At 43.7% G+C, this 20,091-nt stretch overlaps 1 protein-coding gene across 5 annotated transcripts in view; it reads right to left on the bottom strand.

Annotated features, from left to right (window-relative positions):
• USP13 (ubiquitin specific peptidase 13) overlaps positions 1–20,091 on the bottom strand; it is a 134,691-nt gene that overhangs the window by 19,870 nt on the left and 94,730 nt on the right. For all 5 annotated transcript variants that reach the window (XM_053312282.1, XM_053312283.1, XM_053312284.1 and 2 more), the window contains 7 exons: positions 19,808–19,995; positions 17,071–17,142; positions 15,032–15,125; positions 6,901–7,026; positions 3,056–3,209; positions 1,733–1,907; positions 650–738 (listed from right to left, as the gene is read on the bottom strand). In XM_053312282.1, the coding sequence (XP_053168257.1) occupies positions 650–738; positions 1,733–1,907; positions 3,056–3,209; positions 6,901–7,026; positions 15,032–15,125; positions 17,071–17,142; positions 19,808–19,995 (898 nt within the window). The remainder of the gene's footprint in view (positions 1–649; positions 739–1,732; positions 1,908–3,055; positions 3,210–6,900; positions 7,027–15,031; positions 15,126–17,070; positions 17,143–19,807; positions 19,996–20,091) is intronic.

Genomic DNA, 20,091 nt, shown 5'->3' with positions numbered 1-20,091 from the left:
CATGAAAAGTAAAAAGAGGATGTCAGTAATTAAAGCCTCCCCACACTGGAAAAATAGGAATACACATTTAGGGGCAGTTAAGTAATGCTATTCAAAGGACAATTAACAGGTTGTATTTCAGCAATCCCCCAGCTGCAGCAATCCCCAACAGAAATAAGTAAAGGGGGCAGAACTTGCAAGCAGGAAGCTATTAATTAAGCTTGAAGGGCACCTTTACTGAATGGGGCTGACACTTGAGTAAACATTACGAACAGACTCTTGGTCATGGAGTGAGATTGCTTAAAAAATTACAAAGCTCCCTAGTGCGGAAGCAGCCCAACAAACCTTGGGAACTGTAGTTTTATGAAGGGTCAAGAACCCTCAGAAGACTACAATTCCCAGAGTTCTTTGGGGAGAAAACATCAGCAATGAAACCAAATGGGTTAGATTTGTAACACAGAAGTATGCTAAGACAATACTCTCAGGCCCTAAGCATGCCAGGTCATGTATGGTTTGGAGGTCTTTTCATTAATGAAAAAGGGAAGCCCACTGGCTTTTGTGGAATCATTGGTTGTTTGCAGACTTGTTTACATAACCTCCTCGGGGCTCACAAACCTTACAAGAGAAGCCAGAGCAATTCAAGCTGGAGAAGAACATTCAAAGGACATACCAAGCTTTTTGGGTATCCAGTCAAGGCCAAAAGTAAACTTCTTTATCTGCACCACCAGGTACTCAGGAAACGAAGCAAAGCGAGAAGTTCTGGGAACACAAGTAATTTTACATAAATAAAACAGAGCCACAAGAATGCAAAACCAAAAGGGTACAGTGCTAAAAATGAAAACCTAGTTGCATTAAAACAATAGATTTGCTGGTCTGTGACTGTATCAAAGAATGATTGATTAAAACAACAGAAGTGTCCTTACTGGACCAAACCCAGGATCCATCCAATCCAATACCGTTTCCAGCACTGGCCTATCAATGGCTCTTGGAAACAAAGCTGGAACAGCAAGATGGGGAAAGTCATCTCCTGTTGCCTGCCCCCAGCATCTGATAATTAGAGGTATCCTGCCTCTTCATATGGAAGGAAAAAACAAAGAGTTTTATAAGACCTTGAGGATTATATTGTGGCATGAACTTTCGTGGGTCAGAGCCTGCTGTCAGATGCTTGTCACTTAAGTAGTTACATATAAAAGGCCATCCTTAGAGAGCCTTGATGGGGTGCAGGGCCCAGGGCAAATCAGCCAGTGTGGACCCCCTTCCAGCTAATTTTAATGGCAGCTCCCTCTTAGGAGCAGGGCCTCTGCTTGCCCTGTCCAAAGGAGAGCTCTAGACACATGAATAAAGAGAAAAGAAGAAATATCACCCTGGCCCAGAGTGAAACCAAAGGCTGAGAAATGTAAGAGATAGGTGTGTCACATTCCTACACTGAACACAAATGAATACAAGATCCCATCAACTGAAGGTTGCATTCAGGTGCTACATGGGAAGCTGGGAAAAGCAATTCTCTGTGGAAGCTCTAGCTATATTAAGGGCAGCTTAATTTAATACCATTTGTTTTCATATTCTTAACATATCCAGGGGGGCTACAGCTGAAATGCTTTGAGACCCACGTGAGGTTCACAAGCCAGGCCTTCACAGTGCTGCATCATGTCTGAGTACGATATGTATATCAGGGTGTAATATGGTCCAGGTGCAATATGGTACCCCACCACTCAATTAGCATACCCAAGTATACACAAACCTTCATACTTACTTAACGCCAGCTGATTTGGCTTGAAGGGCACTGCTCCAGAAGTCTTCTACATTATCTGGTTCCGAAAAGGCCTGTAGGCAGGCGCTAAAAGGGATTTTGGCGCGTACAAGCTCTGGAGGGGGCCTCCTTGCACTTTCAGCTTCTCTCCTCTTCAGTTCGTAGGCAATCAATTCATCTAATCAGAAGCAGAAGCAACACTTTTGGAGAAGGGACACAGCTACATAAAGGGATGGCCTGAAGCAAGCAACTCAAATTGTAAATACTGTTCTCCGCTCACTGCCCTTAACTACAGTTCATTACATCAAAATCCAAGGTGTCAAGCTTGAATCTGAAGCTGGTTATAAATCCATGGTTAGAATTGCTATGATCTCCTTTAATTTAAACAAAGAAGGGAAAGGGGATTCCCAATTTTGCAGAAATAGAATACATTTGGCAAAAAATAAAAAAAAGTGTGAAGCCTGTTTATGCTACCAATCTTCCTTTGCAAGGCACAGGGAAGTGTTGGGTGTATTCAAGGACTCATTCCCAGTTCACAAATGAGGCCCGACAGGTCTCGCTAATGCCTGGGTGATTTCATCATGAGCCCTAGAATATGATCCAGAATCCTCTGTACCAATCTGGAGTTCCATGACAGAACAATATAAGAGGGGTTCTTTGAAGATAGAAAATCTGAGTGGTATATGATAGAAAGCCAGCGTGGTGTAGTGGTTAGAGTGCTGGACTAGGGCTGGGGAGACCCGAGTTCAAATCCCCATTCAGCCATGATACTTGCTGGGTGACTCTGGGCCACTCACTTCTCTCTCAGCCTAACCTGCTTCACAGGGTTTTTGTGAGGAGAAACTTAAGTATGTATTACTGGGCTCCTTGGAGGAAGAGCGGGATATAAATGTAATAAATAAATAAATCTATTCAGCTACATCACGCACTCCAATAAATCTAGTCTGGATCCATAATGCCGGATATTTTAAGCACAGAAGACCAGATCTTTTGGCACTGCAATAAAACTAATAATGGCTCATCCATCCAGTTGCCATACATACATCCAGTTGCCATAAATCCAGGCTCATACATCCAGTTGCCATCCATTATGGCAACTGGATGTGCATGAACAGGCTCTATTACAAAATATATGTCACTGGAGGAATCAGGTGACAAGTTCTATTGCTGATGTTAAAACAGTGAAAGCTCGTTCACACAAGCAAGTGATCATTTGATATTAGAGTAATCAAGCCGTGAGCATGCCTGTGTGAATGAACTCTGTAAGGAGTCGAACAGACTTTTGTTTGAACTGTGCAACACCCATCATGTCTCTTCCTGCCTTACCTTTGTTTGTCGCCGCCTCCATTGCCACAGGCAACTGCATGAGATAGTCCACCCTTTCCATGTATCGGACTTTCCTGGACTGGCAGCACTGTATGCGCTCTTCTACCAAGAACCGGAACACATCGCTGGGGTTTTCTGAGCCGATACGGTTCCTCTGAAGGGAACATCAGACAGAACCTCTTGAGCACAAATGATGACAATTTCTAAAGAGTCTAAAGTGTACCCAAAGCTCTGCTGTACAGAAAGGTGCACCAGAAACAATCTCCTTTCTACATTGGCCCAAAACCGATTGGTGTGTAGCATCCATAGGGCCGACATGCTGGCATTGCTTTTGGACAATCCTAGGAGGCACAATATTATTCATTTCTACCCTACCTTTATTCCCAAGTAAATGTGATCAGGATCGCAGTCTTAGTCATATAACGAACATGTAGCACCCAAGCCTTTTCAGAAGGCTCCCACTGTAGTTTACTGGCTTGTAACTAAAACACAGGCATCAAGTTTTGCCACCAAAGCCAAACCAAGCCTTTTGAAACCACTGTGTCATCACAGGCATTTTAGAATCATACCATTTGGAGGTGAGTAGAATTCTTGCAGCCATCACCAAAATACCACGCTAACTTAGAACACTCAGGACTACATTTTGTAAATAGCCCCATAACATCCCATCACATTAAAATCTCCCAGACTTGCTGCACTGCCACCATGTGGACATAAAACCAGCTCTTGGTTTAAAACATTTCCAACAGGTACCACTACAATTGCCATAAATTGCTACCTTATCTGTTTACAGCTACAGCAGAACTCAATGCAGCTTTCAATAACAAAAATTGTTAATCATAAAACAATAATATTCAAAGAAATTACAGCCAAATCTTTTTAAAATGTGGTGCATGGAAATTAAGCTGTTATATTAATAAATATAACATGTAAGACTGTTGAGCATGTTTACTAATTTTATTCCCCAGAAGTTAAGCAGCGATTTAACTTATGATTCCCATGTTTTTTTGGTGCATGATAAATTTATAAGCACCTTAACTCCTTTCTTAAACCAAAGGATTTTTAAAAACGTCCTGTTAGTAGTAAATCTACAGTGTGGCTTCATTTGGAGTTCTGGGTACAGTTCTGATCGCCCCATTTTTTTAAAAAACGGTATTGTAAGAGGTGGGAAAGGGTCATCAACATGGATCAAGGGTTGGGTCACCTTCTGTAAATGGAAAGGCAAATGTATTTAAGGCTTTGGGGGAGAACAGGAAGTTTATAAAATTATTCATATTGTATGGAGAAAGTGGATAGAGAGGACAATCCACTTTTCATGTAACACTAGAACTCGAGGTAATTCAGTAAAAAAATGATTGGCAGTAAATTGAGGACAAACAAGTAGTACATCCTGATGCAACATATTTCACTTTCGGAATCCACTGCCACAAGTTGTACTAATAGCCACTGGCTTATATCAGGCTTAAAAAGAGAGACCAGACAAATTCAGAGAGCATGGGTTTATTCTGCATCATGTGCACAATGACGTTTTTTTCAGCCTTGCCATCCATGCTCAGGAAACAAGCTGCATTTTTAAAAGTACTATTCTCCATGTCAATATTCAAAATCCAGTTTAAGAGACTCTGCATTAATTTATTTCATGACATTTTAAAGATAAAAATATGATAAGGCATTCCAAAGTCCTTTCACCAATTGATTTATTTAAAAGGATTTCCATTGATTTCACTAAATCAGTCACTTGAAACAGCCTTGGCCAAATCAGCAATGTTTTCCTGATAAAAGCTCCCCCACTTCTATTATGTATAGTGTGAGCTCCTTGGGGCAAGGACCTACTTATCTTTTTGCTGATGTAATTCTATAAAGTGCCATGAACACTGATAATAGGGGTGTGCAATTCGGATTTTCGGTGATTCGGTTCGGGACCCGAACCGAATCACCCCTGTTCTGTTTTGTGCCCAAATATGGGTCACCCGAATCACCCTTGATTCGGTTCGGGTTCGGATTTAACCCGAATCCGAATCGATTCAGGGGGGAAGGGCCCAGGGGCAAAATTTTGGGGTGGGGTGGTAGTGCCCAATGGGTGGAAGCTACCACCCCAATTTCAGGGGGATTGGGCAAAGGGTGGATATTTGGGGAATATTTGAAGTTTTAGTGACTTTGGGGCAGTTTGGGGGTATAGCATGGGATCTGGGCAAAAAGAGTGGGGTGGGGTGGTAGTGCCTAATGGGTGCAGACTACCACCCCAATTTCAGGGGGATTGGGCAAAGGGGTAATTTTTGGGAAATTTCTGAAGTTTTCATGTCTTTGGGGCAGTTTGGGGCAGATTGGGGCAGAAAGTGGAGCCTGGGGCAGAAGGGTGGGGTGGAATGGTAGTGCCTAATGGGTGGAGGCTACCACCCCAATTTAAGGGGGATTGGACAAAGGGGTGATTTTTTTGGGAATTTTTGAAGTTTTTGTGTCTTTGGGGCAGTTTGGGGGCAGAAAGTGTATCTGCCCCAAAAGGGTGGGGTGGAGTGCTAGTGCCTAATGGGTGGAGGCTAACACCCCAATTTCAGGGGGATTGGGCAGAGGGCTGATTTTTTGGGAATTTTTGAAGTTTTGGTGTCTTTGGGGCAGATTGGGGGCAGAAAGTGGATCTGCCCCAAAAGAGTGGGGTGGGCTGGTAGATAGTGCCTAATGGGTGGAGGCTACCACCCGTCCCCAATTTCAGAGTGATTGGCCAGAGGGCTGGATTTTGTTGATTTTCTGAGGTTTTTCTTCATAAAGTGCAGTGTGGTAGATTGATTTATTCAATATTCATAGTAAGTGAGAGTGTGAAAAAAGTGAAAGTGGGGTCATGAGAGTTCTTTACTTGAAAAAAATATCATTTGCTATCATTGAATAAGAATTCACACCTCAGAAGTTTTTCTGAAGGGATGTTATTCCCTTATTTTCTGAGGTGTGAATTCTCATTCAATGATAGCAAATGAGATTTTTTTCAATTAAAGAACTCTCATGACCCAACTTTCACTTTTTCACACTTGCATTTACTATGAAATGATGAATGAATCAATCTACCACAAAGCACTTTATGAAGAAAAACCTCAGAAAATCAACAAAATCCAGCCCTCTGGCCAATCACTCTGAAATTGGGGACGGGTGGTAGCCTCCACCCATTAGGCACTATCTACCAGCCCACCCCACTCTTTTGGGGCAGATCCACTTTCTGCCCCCAATCTGCCCCAAAGACACCAAAACTTCAAAAATTCCCAAAAAATCACCCCTTTGTCCAATCCCCCTTAAATTGGGGTGGTAGCTTCCACCCATTAGGCACTACCACCCCACCCCACCCTTCTGCCCCAGGCCCCACTTTTTGCCCCAATCTGCCCCAAAGACATGAAAACTTCAGAAATTTCCCAAAAATTACCCCTTTGCCCAATCCCCCTGAAATTAGGGTGGTAGCCTGCACCCATTAGGCACTACCACCCCACCCCACCCCACTCTTTTTGCCCAGGTCCCATTCTATGCCCCCGAACTGCCCCAAAGTCACTAAAACTTCAAAAAATCCCCCAAAATCAGCCATGAGCCAAATCACCCGAATTTTTTGGCCCTGAAATTCAGGTGATTCGGCTCGGCCCCGAAAAATATCGGGGGACATCGGGGGTGATTCGGTTCAGCCCCGAATCACCCGAAATTGCTCATTTCGGGCACAGATCGATCTGTGCCCGAAATTTTTTGCACATCCCTAACTGATAACACAACATCAAACACCCACCTAAAATGATTCGAGTGTATGCTTATCAAACCTCTTGGTGGTTTCCCAATGCAAGAAAAGACAAGGGAAATAGCAGTTAACCCTTGCTCACCTCTATTAGATTGATAAGGTGCAAGAAAAATTCCTGTGCATCTTGCTGCCGGTTGGAAGAGAATTCAGGGTGACCTTTGCTTACGAAAGCTTTGAACATTCGAGGAGAAATACCATTGTGCTGAGGCTAAAAAACAAGAATACAATATGCCAGACACATATGTAATGAATGTATTATTTAAAATCACATAAATTGTACAAAGTACAACTGTTATGATCTTTTGTGCAACATCTTCGTATTTTATCAGTAAGCCTTACAAGAAGTCCATTATTCAGGGAGAGGGGAAGATAAATGACACACAGAGGATAAGAGATATTTACTTGCCCAAATGTACACATGGGGAGACCGGCTCACTTCGTTGCTCAGTATCTACGTTCTACAAGGCGGAAAGTGAGAGTGTCTTTATCTCATACATACAATGCCATTCATGCACATTTCTGGGTATATGTAAGTAGATATGGTCCTTTGTTTTCTCTGCTTTTGCACTCCTATTATCTGACAGATGGAGCCGTCTTGGGTCGCAAAAGATGTTTCATAGGCAGCACTCAGGACTGCGATTCATTCCTGTGGCCCACCTCATGTCAAACCTTGAAGGTGGGTGAGCGTGAGCCAGTCCCATTGCAAACAAACTCCTAAATCCTATGCAGTGGACCTTACCATGAGATTTAAGCTGTAATCTCATAAAGGCCATTCACACTTCACAACAGCCAGACAACGTCAGTGGTTGACATTCTAGCATTGTGCTTGTGCAGCCAACAAAGTTGGGTAGCAGGGGAGGCACCCATTCTAGTAAATCCTGCTGTAAGGAACCTGCTACTGCTCCCAAGCTAATCTACTGCAGTGCAGAAGCAGGTTTTCCGCATACAGATTATAGTGTGTATTTATACCTAGAGAGAGAATTCTGAGCACGCTTTCCTCATCAACAGTTGCAAAACCGTTTAGCTAAAAATAAACTGGGCTGGATCATTCAATCTCTCACATGAACACTTTGGAAAGGAGGTGTCCAGTGCCATCCAATGGTGGATTCCAAGGATGCAAGACATTACAAAGACACATCTCTCTATGAAGTATTTTAAAAGACACTGTATAGCATGCACATTATCCACATTAAAAGAATATAATTATATAAATCTGACCAAACATTGTTTTAGACTAACTTGGCATTATTTGTCAAGGAGATGACTGGAAGGAAAAACTGGAATCATAATCATTAGAACAACACTTCAGGGGCACAATGGACGTACAGGGTCGTTCATCAATATCCCCATTTTGCAGAGGGGGAACTAAAGTGGCTAAGCAGAGGTTTAAAATCAGTTTTCCATGGTTGGCTCCACAGAATGGCAAGGAAGAGCAGAAGCAAAGCCCCTGAGGCAAACAACGGACACACTGAAGAGGCTTGCGAAAGCTAGAGAAAAAACACCACACAGTCTTTACTTTCCCTTTCTCTTTACTAGGTTTGCCTAGTGTGTTGATCAAGATTAACAAAGAATACAAGAAAGTGCAATCTCATGTAAGTAGTCCAAGAGATGGGGGCAGAAGAGTGTAACTCTCTAGCATGAAGAATGATGAAGCTATCCCAGAGTTAAAAACATAAAAACAGCTCTGTTGGATGAGCCCACCTGATCTTAGGCTCAGGCTGGAGGGGGCCTACTTTCCTTGGAGTTCCTTGGAAGAAGGTGGGATGCAAATGTGAGAAAGAAACATTTATCTAGAGTAGCAGAGCATGTGCAACCCAGAGCAAGTACATGTCCAGCAGCTCAGTAGCAGGGAAGGATGATGCAGCCTCACTCTACTCTTCCACTAGTTCCTTGGGCTAATTCCTGCCTCCCCCCATCCCGCCTCGATCTGCTGTGGGGCAAAACAAGAGTGCTGACTCCCGTTTGCTCTAAAAGGGAGTGTAGAGACAGGCTAGCCAAAGAAAGACTACTGAGAAACGTTGTGGCTGATGACTGCTTTGCCCCAGTCATGTAGGGATGTGCTCGATATGCAATCCATTGTCCAAATCGCACGGAGGCCGTGTATGTGCCGGTGTTGCACAGGGACAGGTGGGGGGGCTCTGCCGGCGTACACTGATAGCTGAGTGGAGCGCCGTGTGTAAGGCAATGGCAGCGAGTAGTGGAGGAGCAGGGATGGACCTGCCGTCCTCTGTGTTAAAGGGATGTGGAAGCCCTCAGTTTTCAAGGGATTGTGCTGCGATTCAGATGCCAAACCACATTTCGGCACATCCCTACAGCCATGTACAACTGCTGCCACGAGAAGAGGTTTGTTCTGGGTACAGCACTGAAAATGCTCAAGGAGTAACATCCACAGTAATGTGACAGAAGCCTAGGGGGTTTCCAGAGGGCACTAAAGTGCGGGATCGGCAAGGCGTGTGTGGAAGTTCCAAGCACAATCTTACTCCTCTTGCAAACACCTCTGCCGGCTTCCACACGCTTTCCCAATATGCTCTTGCCCTCTGTGTACACACAACCAGCAGGGACCTTGTGCAACTTTCAAAGTGTTTGTTACCTGCCAGCCAGCTCTTGTGTTTGGAGAATAACCCACCTGTTTTTTCAGTCACTAGAAAAGTTGTCATAAAAAAGGGTGGCTTCTTCTGAGTGTGCAAGAGTTGGCTGGCAGGTGGCACTGCAAAAACCATGTGCGTCCCTGCTTCGTGTGCTTACAGAAGATAAGATCACACTAGGAATTTTATTTACTTATTTATATGCATCTATATACCACCCTATAACACATCTCAGGGCAGTTTACAATTTAAACAAACAGCAACTAAAACCTAAAAACAGATTTAAAATTACTATAAATAAAATGTTAAAACTTTAATATCTTAAACTAAAAGCCTGATGAAACAGGTGTTTTTCCAAAGGTCGTTTAAAAACAACCCGAGATGACGAGATTCCAGTTTCATTTGGGAGTGTGTTCCAGAGCCTCTGGGCAATATTAGAGAAGTCCCGGTTTGGGGCCACAACCAAGCAAGCCGGTGGCAACCGCAACCGGACCTCCCCCGATGATCTTAATCCTCTTAAATACCCAGGGCCCAAGCCGTTCATGGCTTTGTAGCTAATAACCAGCACTTTGTATTTTGCCTGGAAACTAATTGGCAGCCACTTTAGTTCTTCTGAAGCTCCTTAGTTCTCCATGTGTTGGAAGATATATATGACCTTCCCACCACAGGCTGGAAGCCAAAGTAGAGAGACTTTCCCCACAGCTGCCTTGCAGTCAGCTGGTCACGTGAAGACTCCAACAGTCTCTTAGTCTCTCAGAAGTATCGCCTGTAGCTGCTGTTGACTCTATAAATTAGGACTGCTAACAGATTAAGGAATGATTTGTTAATTAACACCTGCCTTTTATGGATTAATCAATTTTATTTAAATAAATGTGTGGATTAGCAAAGCTTCATACTGGTGCCTTTTTGAGATGCTGAAAGGAGCCTGAAGTTAGCTTTCAATGTAATAGAGCAACTTACTCATTATTAGAAGAAAGCACTGTTGATATTGTATCTTTCATTCCCTATTACAATGGAAACATACTAAAACCAAAATTTTCCTTGAAAAAAGGATAGTTGGTGTGCCTGCTTAACTCTTCACATCAACAATTAAAATCTGCTTTCACTGATTAAAATGGGCCTTGACCAATCAATCAATGCAAAGTTTAGCTGATTAGCCTACTGATTAAACTTGCAGCCTTGCTATAAATATATCCCTGTGTTTACCACAAGCCGTTCTTCCAGGAAGAAAAATTCCTCTCCAGCTAGTGCATCTCCTGTTTCCGCTACATGGTGACCTTTCCTTTCCAAACATGCCACCTAAGAGGGAGGGGCTGGGGAGGGAGTCCGTAGTGAGTTTCCAGGTTTTAAGCTAACAAAAGATTGGCAGCAACACAAATGTGAACTAGATAGCAGTCAAATTTTGTCATTCAGTGTCCTAGTAAGCAGAGCTTATACAGTCGGGCAAACCATATTCCTCCATTTTTCTCCCTGACCAAAGTATGTACATTCTTCATACTAGCTTAGGCCTTTGCTTCCAGAATGCAACAAGATCTTCTCAGCAGAAGAACGTGCCTTAACCACCTAAAGCAGATCTTGACCATCCTTCTTTGAAGCTAGGAGTCAAATATTTAGGAGCCAGACAATGGACACATGCCAAAATTACCAGACTTAGTAACAGACACTGGGGTGAGGGTAAACAGACAGAGCCCAGGTCTGTGGGCTGCTCTCTGGGTATATCTATACTAGCGGCTATGATATACAGGGAGACCTCGTTATCCATGGGGGTTAGGTTCTTGGCCCACCACTGCGGATGTAGGGACATTAAGTCAATGCAAATCTGAGGGTTAGGTTCCAAAGTGCCAAATGTGGGGCAAGAGGAGCACTGGCCTTTCCCTCCCTCCACGAATGCAACATCCAGCACTGGCCTCTCTCCATGCAGCAGTGGTTTCTCCTTAGTGCTGGCCTTTCTCCCTGCCAGGGTGCGCTAACGCAACATCCCCTGTAGAGCGAGGGCTGCCAGAGGGCCAACTGCTGGCCACCACTGCCGCTCACACACTCCTCAAGCGCTAGCCTCTCTCGCCACGTTGCCACCCACCAGCGCAGTCTTTAAACACTGGCCTCTCTCCCTGCAACAGGGGTCGGCGAAAATGCAACATCCCCACAGACTGCCTGTCATAAATCTGTTGGCTCGGCTGACCCAACAGGATTTACAATCCATTCAGGTCTACCTCTGTGAGTCAAACAGAGTCTGGAGATAAGAATAGCAGCCTAGCTGCACGAACGAAAGTGGAAAATGGCTCACAAAGAAAAGTAGCATAAATAAAATAAAGCCCCTTGAACTAAACTAGGTACCCCCCTCTACAATAACTGAGCAATAACTGAAAACAATGGAACAAGGAATTAACAGAACAAGGACAGGCTGAAACACGGAAGGTTGAATAAGTCTTAAGTATGGACACTGTCTGCGATAGGCAACATTGCTGACAGTGTTGACTTAGAAACCGTGTCAGCTTGATATAGGACTCGAGATAACCGGCAGCCAATTAGACTTTCCTGACTCAGCATTTCTATTGCCTCTCCTGTGAGATCTTGAGCCTGCATGTCTCCCACTGAGCCTTTCTCTTGAGACATCTTCTTAACACAGGTGAAATTCCAGCTTCCTCCTGATCAGTCTCCTCAGCCCTCATCTCTGCCAGCTGTTCAGATTCCTCTGTCTGCTGCCGTCCCAGCTCAGCTGTTCTCACAGCCAAATCCTGCTGCTATGCCTCTGAGCCTGTACTCCACCCAAGTCCTCCCACTCCTCCTCTGACTCTTCTGACTCAGAGGCCTGGGCCATGACACCGCTGGAGGCAGAGCAAGGCAGGAAGATCTTCCCCAAAGAACTGGCCCTCATCACTGACTGGCCAGGGCTTCCTTCTATACTCCCTCCTCAAGGCCTCGCAAGTCTTGCGAGATCCAGGACTCCATCCAAATCCCAAGACTTGCCAGTGCTGGGTGTTGCGTTTGCATGGGGGAAAGGCCAGAACTCCTTTTCTTCTTTCTTCCCTCTCCACCAAAAACCGTGGATACACGAACCCCTTTAACGAGGTTAGAAGTTAACAAGGCTCATCCTTTATTTTTAAACTGTGGATATGCGGAACAGTGAGTAATGGAACTGTGGATGAGGTCCTCCTGTATTCTACTTTAAGGGAATCCTTTCCACACTCTGCTACAGAATCCTTGCAGACTGCTATGGAATTCCGACACACTGCAGAAGATTCCGGAGAATTTCCCATGGTGTGTGTTCTGTCTGCACAGAACACTGGGCATGTCTATTGGGCCTCACTGTCACTCACCTTTCACCCACTTATTTCTGTTTTTACTTTACAGCTGCCACTGGGGACTCTAGTTTTGACTGGAGCAGAGGCACTGATGCAGGTGGGGTCAACTATTTCAGTCCACACCAGTCTCCCAGCTCTAAATTGCTCTTCTTAAAGCTGCTATCAACTCCACAGTGGAAAACTTTTTTTTCCATGGTGGGGATGGGATTTAGATCAGGAATAAAGCTCTAGGGTGGAAAGATTCACCCATCCAGTCTCCACCAATCAAACCACCCTTTGCCAATCAAAATGAGACCTCCCTACTTTAAAATAAAAACAGAAGTGTCAGGATTCAATCAGGGATCTCTGGGGCAAGCTGTCTTTCAGGGAAGTTTATCTAAAATTATTTACATTTTCATTGAAGAATCCCTAATATTTATTTATCTATCATATTTATATACTTCCTGATTTATACATCTCTAGGCGGAGTACACAACCCAAATTACAATATAATTTTTAAAAAGCCCTTTCACGGAATAAAAACAATTCAAAACAATTCAAAGAGTGAAACAATTAAAATAATTTCACAGGATAAATACAATTTAATATTAATTGTAATTAAAAGCCTGAGAGAACAGGTGTGTCAAGGGTTGTTTTTTTAAAAAAGCAACTAGAGATGGAGAAGCTCCTATTTTGACAGGGAGTGCATTCCAAAGCCCTGGGGCAGCCACAGAGAAGGCCTGGCCCTGAGTTGCCACCAAATGAGCCACCAGCAACCGTATCCGGACCACTCCAGATGATTTTAATAGGTGGCAGGGTTCATGACAAAGAAGGCACTCTCTGAAGTAACCAGGACCTAAGCCGTTCAGGGCTTTATCGATAATGACCAGCACTTTGTATTTTGCTCAGAAACGTATTGGCAGACAGTGCAATTCTTTCAGAATCTATGTTATATGGTCCCTTTGGTTTGTCCCAGAGACCAACCTGGCAGCTGCATTCTGTACCCTGCTGTAATTTCCAAATTATGTACAAAGAAAGCCTCACATAGAGTGCACTGCAGTAGTCTAGCCTGGAGGTCACCAACCGATGTACTACCATTTTAAGCTCATTTATCTCCAGAGATGGGCATAGCTGACGTATCAGCCGAAGCTGATAAAAAGTGCTCCTGGCCACTGCCTCAAACTGAGAAACCAGAGAGAATTTTGGAATCCAGGAGCACTCCCAAGCTATGTACCTGATCTTTCAGGGGGAGTGTAACCTCATCCAGAACAGGCATATCTAAACTAGCTCTCTGGTCTTGACCCCCCCATAATCAGTACCACCATCTTATCTGGATTCAAATTTAGTTTGTTATCCCTCATCCAGCCCATTGCCACCTCCAGGCAGGCATTTAGGGAAGCTATGCCATCTCCTAATGAAGTTGACAGGGATAAATAGGTTTGTATGTCATCAGCATATTGATAACACCCTGCACCAAATCTCCTGCTGATCTCTCCCAGCAATTTCATGTAGATATTGAAGAGCATTGGAGACAAGTATGGAGCCTTGTGGAACTCCATACTTGAGCTCTTGCTTTGCAGAGCAGCAATCTCCAAGTGACACCATCTGGAATCTGCTCGAGAGGTAGGACTAGAACCATAAGCTTCTAAAGGACCCTAGTGCCCCCCCCCCAACCCTAAAGGAGTTTTAGAATCATTGCTCCAGTCAGGAAGACCTGAAGGATTCTCAGTATGTCAGGTATATATCATATCATATAAATAGAGCCCCTGGTGGATGGCGCAGTGGTAAAACTTCCGCCTGTAACCAGAAGGTTACAAGTTCGATCCTGACCAGGGGCTCAAGGTTGACTCAGCCTTCCATCCTTCCGAGGTCGGTAAAATGAGTACCCAGAATGTTGGGGGCAATATGCTAAATCATTGTAAACCGCTTAGAGAGCTCCGGCTATAAAGCGGTATATAAATGTAAGTGCTATTGCTATAGCCATAAACATCAGCAGGAAAGGAATGCTCAGGTTGATTTAAAGTTCAAAGGGTGCATCTGAATTCAAATTAGAGTAATAAGCACCCTCTATTATTACTATGCTTGCACTATGGCAGCAGTAGGTTGCAATTCTTCCTCAGGAGGCCTACACTGGGAAGAGTGAAGGAAGAGAGGCTGTCATCAACGATCTCACACTTTTCAGAAACACAACCTTTCACAATGATTGCCATTTCCTGGAATATTACTATCGTGTTCAAACATCCCAGCTACAGGTTCCTCCAGTCCTGCCCCCACACCACACCTGTTCCCTTTTCTCAGGATCCCTCTTTTCCACAATTAGCCAGGCTGCACATGTTCAGTCAAATACCTTGTGTTCGTCTTTCATCACCTGTTCAATGAGCTCAGATTTCGTTGGCGGTCTAGAGTATTGGCCTGAAAGGAGGCCATGTCCCAATTTAGCCCTGTAGTAGAGGGTGAGGGGGTGGGGAAAGAGAAAGAAAGCACACAAAAAGTCTCCCACCAGGTTTAGAAAAGGGAGAAACATGTAGGTTGGAAGCAGAGTTACATCTACCTGCCTCTTTACACACACTCTGAAGACACATGAAGTAGCATTCCTTATCCTAACTGTACTTCTGCCAATCCTCCCCACTTCTCATTGGCAACTTTCATCAGCTGTTTTCCCACTGGCATCCCAATTTCAGGATCGGGGGACAAGACACAACACTATTCAAGTTATTTGCATTGTAAGTATATAATGCTAGCCAAGTGGTGGGGAAATTATCTATCCACCGACACACAAAAATACACCTAACATAAATCACCTTGAGCCATTTTGAATTGGGTGGTATAAAAAGAATCAATAAAATTAATAAATAAAATAAAGCTATATTTATTCCACCTAAACTGGAACAGTTTGAGTAATGTTTAGGCAGGGGATGCTGGTCCAGGTTCTACACATTCTTATTTTTTAATTATTCAGATTCTACTAGGCTTAGGATCCTAAAGAACAAGAAGAGAAAGGAAGAATTTCTTTCGATGTTTTCAAGGAAAGTGCTTCAGGAACACCTATCTAAATATAGAAAGCTATATGGATTTTAGTACCAGCAAAAGCGGTGCTGAAAATAGCTGTGTTTGCATGAATGAAGCAATTGCCACACAGCACAACTGAGCAGCATGCTACCCTATCTAAGCTGCAAGTCCCAGGAAGTTGCCCTCTGCAATTTTTTTTATTTCTTGGAAGCAATCCTTGGGATGCTAAGAAATAAGTTCGCTCTGAGCAGGGATGACTAGAGTGTTCCCAAACCGCAAGAACAATCTTCAAAATGATGAGATGAATAGAAAGAAAGCCATAAGATTTAAAGACATAGCACTGGAAGGAGGTTGTTTTATATGCTTCTGAGTTTTGTCAGAAATTGCACCTGCAATGCATTTTGATCCAGTTTCTCTAAGGGTTTTGACTGGGACAGGATGTACATTCCTACCACCTTGGACTGTGCTATTAAAAGTAATTTAAGCTAGCCAGGCTCAAAAGCAGACTGGCTAAAACTGATGCCTGATCCAAGAACACAAGATAACAAGACTTGATCACCATGGGTTGCTGCCTTCTGACCTGAGCAGCAGCTTGTCATGTATGTTGCCTTCCATCTTGCAAGGCCTTCGACTCCCAGTTTTTCTAAAACATCTTTTTATTTTACCCTGCTTTCTAATCTCCAAATGTATCTGTATCTCATCCATTACTTAATAAGTAACTTGGATTTGCTCTGTTTACTGCTTCTGACTTAAAAGCTTCAGGGAACAACTTGATTTTATGAATATGAACATAGCTCTTTTAATGACTCTGATCAGACCAGCTTCCTCACTTCCTAATCCAGTCCTCATTCAGGAAAATCAAGAAAGTTTATTGTCCAGCCAGTTGATAATTACAATGCACTATGATCAAATTGCAGACACTTAATACCCAACTAAATATTAACTGGTGATTCCAAATATGCATATAAAACAGCAAAACAATACTGCAACTGCTGACTTAACAAATTGGCAAACATACATTATCAAAGCCATCCACAGATTGATACATCAAGAATGGATAAAGCACCTTTACAGGAATGATAAACTGCTTAAGGCAAATCTACTATGAATGCCAGCCACAGAAGATTTTGCCACTAAACTTTGTCATTAAATGATGCCAAAGGAAAGGCATCATTTAATAAGAATGCCCAAAAGGTCAGTTTGTCATCTCAAAGCCCAACCAGACAAGACGTTCTTGTCTAGGTATATGGTGAAAGCTATCCCACCAGCCCCCGCCCCCAAATCAAGTGATGTGGAAGAACTTCCATTTGATTCATCCACTTGGAGAACACTAAACTAACCATGGCTTAATTCAAACAAACAAACCTTGATACTTACATCTGTGTGTTGAAATCTTGTGTTGGATCCAGAGGGGAGTAGTCAAATATCCTTTGAAGGTTCCCTACATATCTGTCCATAGAGAAAAAGGGTGGGGAAGCAGGGTAGAGAAGAAATGTTAAAAGATTACAAGCTGCTTTACTTTGGAGTCTTTTGCTGAAAGGGAGATGACAGCTTGGGTTTTCATTATTTGGGTCACACAATGCACACAATAAAGCAAGAATTCTATGCACACTTACTCAGGAGCAAGTTCCAATGAACACTTACTTGTGAGCAAATGTGGATAGAACTGGACTGCACAGCAAATTCCCTCTTGCAGAAGCAATAGATAGTGCAGCATTCTGTACTGGACTGCTGATCACAGAGCCAAGCTTAGAGGTTGGCCACCAGCAATCTATAACAGAAGGCTGTTCCATCATTGGATAAGTCTCTCTGTTCTGATTGAGCCTGGAAGTTAACTAGTCAGATTAGAAGGCTATTTTCAATATCTTATTTGGTACTTGAGACCCGTTGGGGATCAACTGACCAATAAACAATTTTTGGGACTTGATAGTATCCACTTTTTGCATTTGCCCCGCTGCAAGATGAGACCTTCCTTCTGTAGGCAATCATTGTATTGTCAGACCAGAAACACCACTGAGTAATACTTTAATATCTCGGTTTTCAAATTGCAGACTGTAACTCCCAGTAGAGGTGTGCACAGAACCGGCTGGCCCGGTTCGAGTCTGGACTGTTCTTTCCAAAATGGCCACCGCACATGCGCAAATGACCTCTGTGAGGCCGCGGGCCATGCCAGGCCTCGCAGAGGCCATTTACGCATGTGCGGTGGCAGCCAAAATGGCCTTATGGAGGCCCAAACAGGCTAAAAATAGTCCCTTTACCCGACCGCAGCAGTGATTTCAGAGCCGGCAGGGGGAGGGGAAAACCTTCACGGACATCTCCCCCCGCCCATGGCCTACAGGAAGCCCCCCGAAAGGGCTACAGGTTTTTTTAATTTCTTTTAAATTAAAAACAAATACGCAGACTTGTCTGGAGGTTCAGTTCCGGTCCGGATGGAACGGGACGGGGGGGGTGTCAGTTCGATCCCGAACCCGTCCACACATCCCTAACTCCCAGAGCTCAGGGTTAAAAGAACCTGAATTCAGGTGACAAGTGCTGGGATTCTGGAAGTGACCCAGCCCACCTGGAAGACAAGCAGTACCTGAGGGTCCTGTCTCTCTGTGCCAGATGCCCCTAGCAGCTGCTGCTCAGTCCCTATTCTTTGGGTCAATACCTAGAGAAGCCAAGGTGGACTGTGTTGCTAGACAACAGAATGCAGAGAATGGTGGGATGCACTAGCCTTCTGCTAAAATAATAATCTTTATATCCATTCTGATCCACAGATTCTTGTGAGATTCACAGCACTGCACCTATGAAATTCCATGAGCTTGCCCAGTAAACCGAGTTGACAGAGATTCAGTGGATGGAAAAAGGGATGCAGAGGGAAGGTCCTGGGAAAGTAACAAGTTTAGAAATGGGAACCCATTTAAAACATGTTGAGAAAAACATTGATTCAACATGTGCTATTAGAATTACTTGGTGTATACCAAAGACTGTTGTTCACCCCCTCCCCCAATGAAAGTGTGAATGCACTGAACACATGCTTGCAAACATGTACATCACATACATATACTGGTCAGAGAATCCAGGTTAACTGATACTTCCTGTTGAGTGGACATTTAGTGGCAAATAGAGATGGAAAAGCTCTCTCCACTCATCTTGAATTACCTTGGAAATTATTATTATTTATTATTTATTCGATTTCTCTACCACCCTTCCAAAAATGGCTCAGAATGGTATATGGCTCAGAAATGAAACCATGATTTATTTCTTGTCCACCCACCCACCCCCTGCCCCAAATTGGGAAGAAATTGTTTCCTTAGCCTAAGGCTTGGGAAATGACCTCTCCCTCAGTCCCTGCCAATCCTCTGTTTACTGGATTAGCAGTGGGAGCAGCAGTGGTGGTGCATGGCGTTTGAGAAGGAAGGAGGTTCTCCTCCCTTCCCGCCTTTGCTACCCTAAGATGCTGCTCCGCAGCGCATCAGGAGACAAACAGTGGAGAGGTTTTGTGCTTTGTTTTTACTTCTTTAGTACTGCCGCAATACAGCTAAGCAAAAGGTTGGCAAGGAGTGCATTTGTGGGGAGGAGGAAGAGACGCTGGCAAACGTCTCTGAGTTCAGGCTCAGAAAAGAACCTTGGGGACTTAAAAAGCACATCCCTCCTCTGAAGCAGTTGCTTATCAGCTCACAAAAGTTATTCTTCAAGCTTGAGCTTGTAGAAGTTTACCAGTATCTCTTAGTCGGCAAAATTATTATTACTATTATTATTATTATTATTATTATTAATTATTTGTATACTGCCCTTCCAAAATGGCTCAGGAGTGCTACTGTGTAACACGTGAACAAGCCCTTGGTAGCAAAATGCACATTTTCTCAATAACTGCTCTATTACTGGTCTACGGACGTGGGAACTGGGAGGGAGGCAATTCTGCTGTTGTCTGCTATTGTTCTACCTTCTTTGGGAAATCAATACAAACTTAACAAAAAACTCACTGGTAATAATGAGAGCTAAAAACGCACTCAAATACCCATTTGCCCATAGACATGCAAGCACTTACAAGTTCAAGACTTGCATGTTTGACTGAAGCAAAAGCTTTGCAGAGTCGTGACCATCGCAAAGCTCCCCTGGAACAACTTACGCTCTCTGAAATTCGGGGATGCTGAATATGGCCTGCATGACGGTACTGACATAGCAGCTGTTGCTCACATTTTTCATGCCAGTGTATCCCGGACCATACATTGGCTTGAGCTTCATGCCAGATTCCTGGATCACCTCCCATTCGGAGACTCTGGGCTTTATGTCATTATCTCTTAGGCCGTTTTCTGTCTGAATGCAAGAGAGATTTTTAATGAAAAAGCCATTTAAAAAGGCATGTTGTAAGAACTGCAACACGGGCCATTAAAACGATAAAAAAAAGGAAAC

This window comes from Hemicordylus capensis, chromosome 3 (assembly GCF_027244095.1).
Source record: "Hemicordylus capensis ecotype Gifberg chromosome 3, rHemCap1.1.pri, whole genome shotgun sequence".
NCBI lineage: Eukaryota > Metazoa > Chordata > Lepidosauria > Squamata > Cordylidae > Hemicordylus > Hemicordylus capensis.
Note: the sequence above shows the minus strand (reverse complement) of the source record. Positions and strands in the feature narration are given on the sequence as shown.